General features: G+C 43.7%; 1 protein-coding gene across 1 annotated transcript in view; it reads right to left on the bottom strand.

Moving 5' to 3' along the window:
- The window catches only part of KIT (KIT proto-oncogene, receptor tyrosine kinase), a 56,007-nt gene extending 51,846 nt beyond the window's left edge, over window positions 1–4,161 (bottom strand). The window contains exon 1 of the mRNA XM_039699089.1: window positions 3,968–4,161. Within this exon, the coding sequence (XP_039555023.1) occupies window positions 3,968–4,037 (70 nt within the window). The 5' untranslated portion in view covers window positions 4,038–4,161. The remainder of the gene's footprint in view (window positions 1–3,967) is intronic.
- Window positions 4,162–13,887: the final 9,726 nt, after the last annotated feature.

Here is a 13,887-nt window from a genome sequence, read left to right on the forward strand (position 1 = left end):
CTAGTAATTTAAAAATTCCTTTTATTCCAAGTTCTCATAATTTCTATGTGTGCATTCTCTTCACATTTTTTTAAATAAATGACCAAAAGATGTAACACACTTTCCTTAGACACCACAGCATCAGTTCTTCTCTGCCGCCTAAAGTTACAATGAACACCTTAAGCTCTGTTACAGCTGAGAAGCCTCAACTAGGGAAGCTGAGTTACCAAGGGACAGAAACATCTGCAACTTGTTTCTTGTGCATGGGAACAGTCAGAAAGACATTCAGAAACTTTAGAAAGGTAAAGTTATATACTTAAAGTGAGAGGGTACTTACAATAAATGCAATGCATTAGGATATCAGACCTCATTTCCTCTAGCCATTCTCTGAACAGCTGAAAGAGACTTAAGGAAATGAGTCAAAATCCTGGAAGATGTTTGTACTAGATGAAAAAGAAAACAACATCTGTAAAATCATGTGTCACATCCATAGAGCAAGACAATGTGTAACACTTGATCTCTGCAATGGCATTCATCTTCGTGGACAGAAAAAAAAAAAGCTGAAAAGTGGCTTAACCTTGAGCAATTACTGCCTCTCTTCTACAAGACTGATATGAGATTATATCAGTCATTGTGTATTGTAGATAAACATATATGTTGTTGAAACTCTTTGATGCATGGTTCTTGTTTTATCCAGAAATTGTTGTTCCTTACCTTCAGATTCCATCAGACTGTTTACTGTTCAGACTAGAAAGCAGCTTTCCTTCAAACTACAAATGCCTAGTATTTGGCATTTAGTTTGGCAGCTCCAGATAGTCCTTAAAAATCTTTCTAATAGCTTGCAGTTACAACAAATTATAGTTCAGACAGAAATCCAAATACTGTAGAGATACCATTTGTCTCTCAGAAGAGACCAGAGAGCGAAAAGGACAAGCTTCACTAGGAGAACCTCCTAGTGACTGGAATATGACTCAAATGTTTCTCCCAAGACCTGTCCTAGCTCACATTTACATGTGCTAAAGACATATCCCTTCCAATCCACCTGTATCCTGGTGCAGCACGTCCCTTCTGGAGGTGACTCAGGATCCTTTGCTTAGTTCAGGCACCTGCACAGAAGCGTTACTGTTTGGACAATCACTGGGAGAGCTGGAGCGAGATGGAAAGCCCACGGAGAGCCAATACAACCAACAGTACTACAGCTGCAGTCATCTGTTGACAAGAGGCTCTCTCTGGCAAAATAAGCACATGGAAATGCCTTCAGTCTCTATGAATGGTATTTAAACAGGATGTAAATGGGAGTCTCACTTCTTGCCAAATTTGTCACATTCTTTATAATAAAGCCTGAACAAAAATCACTCACACACTTGCAGGGAAAAGGTTCCCAGTGGCAGTGCAAGGAAAAAAGAGTTGAATATTGAGCAATCTTTGACATTTCCATTCTGCTCCTGGCAGTGGCCTTAGGCTACATTTCTTCACAGGAGACTCTGCACTGCCACAGGGGAGGGAGGAGAAGGAGAGAGCAGAGATGGAAATGGGAGTAGGGAGGGCAGGATGCTCAGATGGCTTGAGGAGGGTCAAGGCAATGACTGAATGACAGCAATCAGAATCATCATCAAATTCAATCTTCCTCCTTCAAGCTTCCTGCCTTATGGCTGACAGGTAGCAGGGAGCATCATGAAAACAGACATTCTTCCCTCTGGGCACAGGGAGAGTCTCCTATTACTGTGCAGCTGATTGTGGGGGGGGAAAAAAAAAGGTTGCATTGATGGATGGATGCTGAAGGGAACCATGTCCAGTCTTTCATGACTGCAGGATGGAAACACAAGGGACTCTGGCAGAGTACTGGATGATTGGGACAAAGCAAGCCTTGAGGGAGGACAGGAGAAGAAAAGATCATTCCAGAATATTGCATCAAAATGAGGATGAGGCAAGTCCAAATGGAAGGAAGTATGGAAGCATGTTAGTTTGCAAGAAAAACAAAAAGTAGGAAGGGACTATGGACAGAAAACATGAATGTTTTACCCTTTGAGAAGCTACACTGAGCTGTTTTCTACATCCTCCTTCCCAGCTTGCAACCAAAGGAAGACGCTCTTGACTAACAGCCAAAAAACGATACTTATTATAAACCTGTATACTGATAAACAGGATAGGTCTCAACAGGGAGATCATCTCAGCCAAGTGTCTACACTGAGGAAAAACCAAAGTAGCACAGGGTCAAACTAGCTCTGGAGCAATCCAGAACAGCACATCAGCTCTGTCCTGCCTGTCACTTCTGATGTTCCTATGCTGCTGCCAGTACTCGAACCATCACAATGATACCTCGCCCAGCACCACAAAACCAGCCCAGAATACTCCTACATCTGTGTGATACACAGATGATGCACATACATACTAAAGGACAGCTGTCTTTTAAAGTACCAAGTTATTTCTTACAACATGGTGGGGTTTTGTTCACACAAATTTTTGCCTGATGTGTCCCTGAAGTCTCCCAGAAGTAAGTGTACAAACCCAGAAGGAAAAGAATGATAATGGGAAAGATTCTCCTTGGTTCTCCAGTACTCTAGAAATTGCACCTCTGTATTCCAGGACATGCTGCCAGTGTGAACTGTTTCCCAAGCTTTCCTTAAGGGCAGTTAAACTAAAGAAAGGTAACTTTAAAGTGCAGGCAAGAAATTCATGAAGTAAAGAAAGTTGGCAGGTATTAACTATTTCAACATTTAAAAAATTTCTTTCTAGGAATAACTCATTGGTAGGAGACTTTTCCACTCCTCTGGCCAAAGCATTTTGCAGCCTTATGTGAGTACTTCTAAATAGGAAAGCCCAAATTGCCAGATACCACACTTACTCAGATCACCAATAAACAAAAGGCAGCAAACACAAAAAGTTACCTAGACAAAACCATCAAGGCATCCTAAAATGTTTACAACACAAAAGTGTAAATTGTCACTACTGTTGGTTTCTGGTGTTTTAGTGGTATTTGCTCGCCTGGGCAGAGGCTGGTGGAACCCTGCCCGTCTGTGTCACACAGGGTGCTCTGCAAGGCTCCTCTCTGCTGGTGGCAGCAGACGTTAAACACCTATCGCTGTGCATCGCTTCCCTGGATCCTCAGCTCGTTCTTAGATAAGCAGCGAAAGAACCTTTCACGTTATCTCCTGTCAGACTTCAGTGCCCAGGGCCAAATTCCTCCCCAGGTTAGCAGCGACCTCCTTTCCAGCACCTTCCCTGGACACAGTCAAACGCCTCCTAAGCCCACAAACCTCGAAAAGAGATGCGCGGCGGCTCTGAAAGCCTGTGGGAAGCCGCCCAGGTCTGCAGCCATACAGTATTGAAACCCTTAGACCCGTGCTCCAGGGCTCAGGGGTCACGCAAATAAACTCCCTTTTTAGAAAGGAGTGGACGGGAGCCAACAACACATCGAAGTTTTAGCACCAGCTGACCCCCAAAGGCCTGAAAGGCTCCTATCGCCCTCCTCCACCGCGAAGGTCCGTCAGTGCCGCCGGAGACGAGCCCTGGTGCCCCGTCCCGCGGCGAGCCCCGCAGCCGGGGCAGGGCGGGCGCCGAGCGCAGCGAGCCCGGCCGCCCGCCGGGAGGCTGCCCCGCGGCACAGCGCGGACACCTGCCGCCGGCCGCTCGCTCCTGCCCATTGTTCAACGAGCACTCAACCGCGGGGACATTTTGTACTGATCCCCGGAGAGTTTATTGCCAAAACAGCCCGGCCCGGGAGGCGGAGGGGGGTGGAGGGGTTCCCTGCCGGCCCCTCTGCCAGCCCCGGATAGCCGCGCACGGCAAACAAAGGACTTTATTTCCCCGGCGGGGCGTCCCACAAGGGCAGCGCGGGGCGATGCCGGGCACACCCGGGCTGCCGCCCGACCCCCGGCGCGGCGCTGCCCCGTGCAAGGGGCCGCCAGCGCCGAAGTTTTCCCTGCCGCCGCCCGCTCGGACCCCGGCCCCGCGGGGCTCCGCGCCCGCCCGCGCCCGCGGCTCCCACCTGCGGGGAAGAGGCTCAGCAGCAGCAGCACGGTGTGCGCCAGCTCCCGGGCGAGGATCGCGCCCTCCATCCCGGCGCGGCCGCCGCTCGCAGCGCCCGGCGCGGAGATGCCCGAGCCCCCGCGGGAGGGAGCGGAGTAGAGCCGGCCCCGCCCCGCGCCCCCGCCCCGCCGCGGGGATGGGCGCAGGTGAGCAGCTCCCCCGCCCCCGGGAAGGGCAGCGCTCCGGGTGCCTCCCTTGGGCTCGCCCTAAAGCCCCTGAACACAGTGGTGTGAGAAAAAAGGACAGAGCCCCGTGGCTGAATGTGCGCGCAGTGCTGTCGTGGGGGAGAGCTCGCTCTCCTCACGGGCAGCATTCTGCCGTGCCGAGCACACGAGGCATCGGGGCTGCGTAAGCCCGAGTGGAACGTGGACCGGAGAAAGGTGGGGGGGGAGCGGCCGGGCTGGGCACGGGAGCTGGAAACGGGGAGAGCATCCCTTAAAGGGCAGGTACAGAGCCATTTGCCTAGCTTTGAAATCCTGACTGATCGCTCCTGGGGTGTTACAGCAGATTGTGGAGGCACCAAAGGTATCGCCTCCGCCCTGGCTCCCACTGCTGAGATCGATTCCGCCCACTGTGGTCCACCACCTATTGAGGGCCAGGGCACCTCGAGTGAGACTTAAAAGTGTCTGCTGTGGCACAAAGCGAAGACTTGAAAGATGTGGCTGGTTTGGTATGGAAACGAGAAAACTGACAAGGAGCTTAAACGTGGAAAGGGTCCTTAAGAAAAGGATTGTGAGCGATTGTTTTTCATGTTCCTCAAGGGCAAGATAAAAAGTTACCCATTTAGTTCTCAGGGGGAAAAAATCGCTTAAATGTAAGGAAGGCAATAGCAAAGAGCAAGGAGGATTTAGACTACAAATGCGTTGCGAGAAGGGGTTGTGGAATCCCGCAGAGGGGGTTTTTTAAGCGCCGATGAGACCACTGCAAGGATCTGGGAGCACTCACTTCTGTAGCTGCAGAACTGGAGTGGAGCTGCTCTGCAGGCAGAAATAACCCAAGCTACACAAATGTCTAGCTTTAACACTGCTTTGGCAGTCAGTGTCACACACTGTTGAGGTGGAAGAAAGGTATACAAGTGACCCAGGCAAAGGAGTCATGCATGCATTCACCAGCCATGCTCTGCACAAGGTATCCACAGGCAGCACCTGAACAGGCAGGTGGGCAAAGGACACAGGGACTGTCACAAAACCCGTAACAACACTTCTGGATGTACAGAAATATGTAGAGGACATATGGCAAAACTTTCACCCCTGAAAAAATATAAATGTAGACTTCTTGAAATGTGTCGGTACAGATCAGAAAAATTATTGAAGGTAAAATATTCCCTTTTTTTTCCTTCATCTTCCTTTCTTTTTCACTCCTGTCAGATTTTTTCCCAAGGTTAATAGCGCTGTCCCACATGGTCCAGTATGAGATGAAAGTCTTGTCTTACATGTTTAAAATGGCTCTTTCCATTTCTTTACTCTCTTTCATCTCTGACAGCCAGTCTCTTTTGATAGGTGAATCCTTCCTCTGCTGCAAAATGGAATACTTTTTGTTAGCACACCAACAATTTCCAAATCAAATAACATTATAAAATCATGTTTCTTACTAGGTGCTAGCCTCATCAAATTAATCTTAGGGAGGAAAAATTTACTGAAATATTTAATTTGTGTCCCCCTCATTTTCCGGGTGTCTCTGGATTTTGTTTCTGTAGGAGAAAAAAAAAGTAAGCTGGAATTTTTTAATGTAAACACTTGGAGCGTTTAATTTCTTAAAAATGCAAAGGCAGGGCACTGTATACTGTAAGAGGTTTTCACTAAAGCATTATCAAGGAACATGTGATGTTGTTATTGTGGCAGGTTTTTCCCTGTTCTCCTTGATTAGTGCTCCTTCAGTTAGTGGCCTGCCTTTAGGTCCTGCACATCCCTGATCACATGAATCCGAACTCCGCGTGGCTCTGCATCATATGCCTCATTTTCACAAACATTAGCTCAATGTTAGATCTCAAAATCAAAGTGGCAACAGTATTCTCCACGTGCTTTGACTGACTATAAATAGCAACAGTAAGCGCGAAACAAAGGTGAATTGCTTTTAACCTTGCCCCTTCATATGTTTTTAATAATTATAATGATAAATGCAGTTGCCCTTTCCAGTGTATTGCACTGAATGCTGTAAGTTCTCTTGACTATATCCTGTTTGCATTATAGAAGCAAAAGAAAGTTTCTTAAGCAATGGAGGTTTCTCTTAGGTCTTTTGCCTACCTTTGTCCAAAATATGTGAGCATAAACCAGAAAGGTTCTTCTTTGGCTTTGCAGCCAGCCTCGCGTGTTCCTCTCTTCAGTTTGACAACTGAAGGTTGACATTTGGGAGAGTATAGAATGAAGAGAGAGACAAGAGAAATCTACAGCCTTTGGACACGATACAGATTTGGAGATAAGAGTGATAAGCTTGGAAAAATATGTGAAATTATATTTGAAAAGTTCACTTCAGCTTGAAAGCCTGAAAGTGATTTAAAATTTGTGGACGAGCTCCTTTGAAAAGTCAATTCAAAATATTGCTTTTAGATATCCATGGGAATGCTTGCTGAAGTAAACATTGAATAGGTCAATAATATTGGTAAGATTAAGCTAATGTCATAAAAAAACTGCAGCTCTAAAGAAGGGCTTGTCATTTCTATATCTGAATGGGAATGCATTTGGAAATGAGCAAGTTTGATGGTTTAAAACAATTTATTTGTCAGAGCTATGAAAACCTTTTTTACAGCATAAATAATCTTAGAATCTTTTTATCTATGACAAAATGTATCTATTGAGAAGAGAGGAAATACTCTTCTGATACAGCCAATCAATGCTGGCTAGAATCCTTCCTGATAGCCCATGATAACAACTTTTTCTACAAGGCTGTAGTTTCTTTTTCCTAAATTGCAGATTGACAGACTTTAGGCTGGAACATGGCTCTTTCATATAAACTGGCAGCCCCAGCAAGCCAGACAGCTCCAGAATTAACTCCTCTGTGATTCCTGAAGGCTTTGAGAAATTACGAGAGTTTGAAACACATATTGATTTACCAGTGTTGCTGTAAAACCTATCTAATCACAGGCATAAAAGTTTGTTAGGCTTTTAAAAAGTAAAAAGTGGTTCAATTTCTGCCCTGTGCATTCATCTAAAACATCATTTCTGAAGAGTGACTGTTAGGGATGTCATATGACCACTGTGCAAAAATATATACTCAGCACTCTGCTGTGTCTTGATCCTAATCAACAAAACTATAGCTGTGAATTTTCTCAGCCTCTTGTTTTATTCATTAAAAAAAAAAAAAAAAAAAGTGTGTGTGAAGTCTGCTGGTCTAAACTGTTGGTGCAGGAAGGTATAATCCAGCTGGACCTGTTTTCTGGAGACCTTGAGATTTTGGGATATCCCATTGCTTTTTTAAATTAATCTCTAGTCTTCTGTTCTTCACACTGACATGTTAGGGTGGGTAAGTGGAGAAAACTGGTAGCATTTGATAGGCACATGTCTTAAGACTTCATCTGTAGATGGCAGGATTATAATGTCTCCATGCAGTTTAACTGATGAAACGTGTATTATTATTAGAGGGATGACACTAAAATAAATTCAGATAAAGTGGACACCTTTGTCTCATTCCCCTGGAATATGAATCTTCAAACTGAATCCATTCAGTATTACTAAAGTGAGAGGTGTATCTTATTCCCTTTTAATCCAATTGTGGAGAATACTCACTAAATCCCATTGTGCCTGTGATCTTAAACCAGTATTGCCATCCTAGCTAATTGAACATTTTTCCAGCATTGAATGTCAATGAGAGCCTAGAAATCCTAGTCATTGAGAGCCTAGTCAATGAGAGCCTAGAAATGGTCGTCATTGAAGCTTGAAATATATGCTGGCTTTGAAGACATCTCGTATTATCACATGCATAGCACACTATTGTAAACACCGTGTTATCAGTCCAAGCTTAAGTAGAATATAAAGGCTCTAATCTTCTTGATAGTATTTTTTTGTTAGTTTAGCCTGCAATCTTACTGAGAAAAGAGATTTGTCTTTATGAACTGCCAAGTGTAGTTCTTGCCTTTATCACTTGCAGCTTTATTTGCACAGGCCACTGTTGAGAATTGACTCCGTGCAGCAACCTAGGTCTTTTCAAGTGTTGTTTTGTCTTACTTAATTTTGTTGCTGGGTTGTTGTTTGGTTTGTTTTTTTTTCACAAGTTGAGCATATCAAAATTATTGTGGAGAAACAGCTGATGTGGCTTCCTCAAATGTATTCTTCTTTCCCAGCTTGCTGCCCTATCCATTCTTCCCTGGCCTGCTCATGTACAGCAGCTTTGGGTCTGCTCTGGGCTGCAGACCCAGAGACCTTGTCCTTGCCTGTCTGCCTGCTCCCCACAGGATATTAATGCCTTGGCTGCTGAAACCATATCCAGGCTCTGAATCTCGTGACAAGAACTAACTTTGCTTTGCGGTTTATAAAGAGTCCTTCTGTGTTTTCTTACAGTGCTTTGCCATGTCTGCAAGCTAAATAAATGGCTAGAGAGCGGCTTGTCAGGCATTTTTGTCTGAGGTGATTAAAGCCACATGAGATCCAGTTGACTGCTTTGACATATTTGCTAAATTGCACTGTTTTGCTTATAAATCTGGAGATCAAATAAGAAGAGAACTAAAACAAAAGCAAAGGTACTGCCTTGATTGAGATAATATATGTCAAAAACACAGTGTGGAGAAGAGGGTATTTCTCTTGCCTGTGTTGCCTGAGTAGATGAACTAAAAAGCTTGGATTTTTATCATGTCTTTTTTGTTACCTTGCTTCTCAAACTATCTTTCTCGAAGTACCTGTTTTAATTTAGCATTCTTTAGGTGTATCATAAATTGCTTGACTCCTTTTTGGATACAATTTCTCCCTGCAAAGTATCTTCAAAGCTCTTTCAGTACCATTTTGCTCATAGCTTTGTGTAGTTTGAAGAAATGTGTCAGTTTCCCCATATTCAGCATTAAAACTTGTTACTAACTTGGGTTGTACTTTATGGGCAAGCAGCCTGTTTTGACTCCCCCAGTTAGTGCTGCTCTCACGTGTGTGTTGTGGAGCCTTCAGCCTCTGTCAGAAGAGCATCATATGAGCCTCCTGCTCTATGCTCGTCCCATCTGCAGTGCCTGCTCTGCCTGTCCCCTTGTACAAAGCAAGGTGGATTTGTCACAATGCTACCACCTTGTCTGGAACAAGGATATCAGTGCTTGGCCTTAAAAGCAGCTGGTATTTATTTGAGAGAAGACAGTTCTTAGAATATTAAACAGACTGCACATGTGACCCATTTGCTATTTTTCATGGAAAGACCCAGAAGCCTGGTCTTCTTGACTACCTCTCCACAAAGCTTGTCTCAGTTTCTGCTCAGTTTTGTTCAGTTCCCAGGATGACTATGGGCAGCTGAACTAATTCGAGAGCAAGACACTTATTAGTTAGCATCTCCATCTTTGGGAGGGTAACTCCCAGTATGAAAGCTATCCTTGCAGCTTGCTACAGATGGGTAAAGTATCCACAGAGCTAAATTTGCCTCTCACTTCTGCACTTGCAAGTTTTTTGAGTAATCCCTATTAAATTAAAATGCTGTAAATGCTGTTGCCCTTCTCTCTGGAGTAGCTGACCCTTACCAAGGCAGTGCTGTGGTGTCTTAGGGGACCACACAGCAGCTATGTATGCATTTAGGCTTTTATTACTATCTGCCTTCACAGTTCTTGGTAACCAAAAGTCTCCAAGAGATTATTTTCCTATCAGTCTTATTCCATTTTCCTACAGCTATCTTGTACTGCCAGAGGCTTTGAGGTATTTTTTTTTTTCAGCTCTGTATGTTTGTGAATGCAGTATATGTTATAAACCCCATGCCCACAGCTGGTAGACATACACAACACTGGTAGAGTTGAGGGCTGTCAAAAATGCCTCCTCATTAAGAAGGTCATGCCCATTTGTCATCCAGTCCTCTCTTTTTTTCACCTGTAGAAGGTTTTTCAGTCTTTTTGATAAGAGTTTTCAAAATGGGATGGTGCAAAGAGATGGAAATTTCAGCCAGCAGCCCATTATGCAGCATAAGTGAGCTTTTGCAGACACTTTGCTCCACAATGAATGCTTGCTTACCAGCACTTGGAAAGGCCTGCACCAAGGGATTGCACCTTGATAAATTTGCATTTTGATGACTTAGTTTGTCTGGATAACCAGAAGGAAAAAAACAGTTATTGAAGATGCTCAGCAGTAAAAATGGTATTTGTCCCTGTAAGACAGGAATTGTATATGATTTCATTATAATGAAGTCATCTAGATTTAGACCACTTTTGAATTTGGATATTCTGTTAAATAGGATGGCTACTCATCATTTTTCCTCCTCCTCTTCTGAGTTTAAGGATGTTTACTAGGGCATATCAATTCAGTATGCTCAAATTCAGACAAATGAGTTTCAGGATATGTTTTCTGTGATCCTTTTCCTATTTTATCTCAGTTCTTCTAGGGAGTTGACATTAAAATGATGGTTACTTAGGTCTTCAATTTATCTAGATATTTCTAAACATTTTCCCCTACAAATCTGTCTGATATGCAATATCTGCATTAGTGCAGAAAAATTCTGAAGACCATATCTGTTTTTGTCATGGTATTTTAAGTTGGTTCCCTCTTGTGTGTTGTTTCTGCTTCTGAATTCGAGAGCACTGCTGGAAAACCCCTGATCCCAGTTGTGGACACCCTGCCAAGCTACAAATTGTGTATAGGTTCCCACACTCACCTCTTAGGAGGTGGCCTCCAGCATCTGTACCAAGTTGTATTTTCAGATCTCACCAGCCTTTTGTACCTGCAGTGGAAAAGCCGTGATTTCACTCTTGCCTGTTATAAATCTTACAGACATTTATATCTGAAAGCCAGGGTCCCTAATTAACTGCCTGTACAGCCATCCCCTGCTGAAAGGCAGCTGCCTTTGAGGAGGGAGCTGTTGTCACCTGGCAGCACACAGCACTGATTTAGGACCTGGAAGTGTCCAACTAAAATGGAGGTTATGGATTCTTTAGGGTTCAGATGGAAATTACAGAGCATGCCTTTGCCATCTGCTCCTTGTTGGAAATAATGCAAATGTAAATGTCAGCTTTGCATCCTGTGAGCCCATTACCCCTCCAGGCCTTTCTTGCTGAGGGGAGGTGCATCCACTGGGATGGGTTTCCACAGCTGATAGCATGGTTTTTGTGTCTGTGTCCATCCAAAACTACTCCTGTGTCATTCAGACCTGTGTTTGTTACATTGCTTTGTGAGAAACTGGCCATGAAATAGGCTTAGGAAGTTCCTGACCTTTCTTGCCCTATTTCTGTCCCCTTTTGAGGCACTTTAACCTGCTAGCTCTTTGTTTTGCTGTCACAGATATTTTGAGGAACCACAGAAAAGGCTACTTTACACCCTAATCTAGTTTGTGATCTGGTTTACTGTGTGGCTTTGTGAAAAAGTCTACTGCCAAACTGAAGGAGGAAAAGCAATGAGAACAAGCAGTGAGAAGGAAATTACACTGGCTTGCTGCTAAAGGTAGCATCTCATACAAGCAAACAGGTTTTTTCTACTGGAGCCAAAATACCAAAGTAAATGCCATAATTCCTCCATCTGAAGCTGGGTGTGAAGATCCTTGCAGGTGATTTTCCCATTGTAGGTGCACACCTAAATAGTCAGGGTGGTTGAAACAATGGAAAGCAGCACTCAGCTCCTCCGAGGAGTGGTTATTTTGGTTGTCTTGGAGCTGTTTCCCTTGCCTTTGGTTGGCTGGCTGATTGTTTTGTGCCCAGTCCAAATGGCTGCTGCCTCTATTTATCTTTGCATTAAATGTCATACAAGGTGTCAGTAATAGGTACAATCTGTGAAATGCATGATCTCGGGTGTGTTACCAGCTCTCCCTGTACAGCCTGCATGTGGCCCATTGTTAACACAGATGTCAGCCCAGGAACTGCTTGCTTTTCTTGCTACACCTCAGAGAGCAGGCGGCAGTTCCCTCCCAGATTTTGCTCAAGTTCCTGTGTCAGAAGTGGATCATTTGGGTTGGGGCTTTGGAGATGAAATTAGTATAGCAATTAGGATGTGGCTGTGGCAAATGCTCACTCAATGGTTTATGACAACATGCCCTGGATTTATGACAGTGACAAGAAATCAAAATAACACGGTAGGGTAGCTCCTTTCAAAGGCAAATTTAAGAGGGGCTGTTAGCTGAATCTGAGTCAGAGTCTCAACCTGTGGCCAAGTCTTGGGACATTTTTATCTGTAGAACTTTGATGCCATGTTAATAATCCTCACTGCACAGCCACTGTTCAGCTGATAAGCAGAAACATGCACAAAATGTAAACAATATTTAGAAGTTTTCTTTCATCTTCTTTAACAGATGATTTCTTGGTTTCTCTAACATAATCATATGATCAAGGATATGTCATTTTGACCCTTAAAAGCCTGGAAGAACATGAACATGTCAAGTTGCTTTCCAATCACTTCAGGAATCCTGCAAATAAACACTGAGTATATCCAGAACTAGCAACACATCACAGTCCTTGGGTTAGTTTGGCTAATTAACAAAAGTTATACTTTGGCTAATTAACAAAAGTTATACTATCAGTTGCTGTACAGGAGAAAACTGCAGCCTACGTTCAAAGCAATAAGAGGATCCTGGATCAGAAAATCAACTGTCCATTTGATGCCTTTTTGCTGGTCCTAAAATCATGAGCCAGGCACAGTGAGATGATAAAAAAGGCTTACCTTTATAAGGATCCTTAGGTGCACAATTCGGGTGGAAAAGGCCGAAGATGCACCCATAGCATAACTCATATACAATTTTTATCTTTGAATTCCCCCTCTTTTAGATAGGCACTTATCTTTGTTTATAAAAATGTGTCTCAGAGAGCTAGTTTCAACCTTCCCTGAGAATCTAACCTTGGAGCCACTGGGGAATTTATCTTTTCTTTCTGTCTGCTAGAATAGGTAAAATGCTAGCTACTAATAGTATGATAGGCTACAGAGCTACAAATACATGTGTAAAGAATATAGAAAATATATAAAAGAAAAAAGGCAAAAATCAATTCAGCATCATATTTGTTTTGTATTTATGTCATATTGCTCTGTGGTCAGCTACAGCGGATAAAATGTCATTGATTCAAAGCTCATTGAGTTTTGCTTCTCTTTGTTACTTAAGGCAGGATCTCTACTGAAATGAGCTAGCTGTGGCTAAGATTCACCTGTGTCTAAACTACACAACTTGTTTCTGTCTATATCTAGTGCAGAAATGCAGGCACCTCTGGAGTGACAGTCACCCACCCTGTTGCAGGTGGGATGAACTGTCCTTTGGAGATGTCTTTCTCCTCCTCAAAGGGAATGTAGACAACTGGTCTAGACAGATATCTCACTTTGAGGTGGCTTAAATTATGTGAAAGTTGCATATGCTGTTTAGTCCAAAGGTTAACAGGCATTTCCTTTAAATGTCTAAAAACCAATAAAGTGGACAAATACAAGCAATGAATTTTCCCTGCAAATAAATCTAAATCAAAAGAAACCAAATCTTTGGACATGGAGACTCAGTTACAAGCAGAGATCTGTCCAGATCTTTATCACTACCAGCTACATTTCATAGCCCTTTGCTGTTTTTAGCTGTGGCCAGCACAGTCTTAAACAGGTCTGCAAGTCTCCTTGCTGAGTGGGAAAAAAAGGAACCTGCAAATGCAGGTTGTGCAGTGGGATTTTGGACCCCACTTGCCCTGCCCCACTGGAGAAATTTGGTGAAGTTTCTCTGTGCCATGCTGTGTCCAGCTATAAAATGTACTGATCTTCTTTGTGTTCTGTGGCTAGTGAGGGCAATGTAGCTAGGTATTAGCCTCCCAGAACATTTTCTGAG

Source organism: Passer montanus, unplaced genomic scaffold (genome assembly GCF_014805655.1).
Source record: "Passer montanus isolate IOZ18808 unplaced genomic scaffold, ASM1480565v1 scaffold13, whole genome shotgun sequence".
Lineage (NCBI taxonomy): Eukaryota > Metazoa > Chordata > Aves > Passeriformes > Passeridae > Passer > Passer montanus.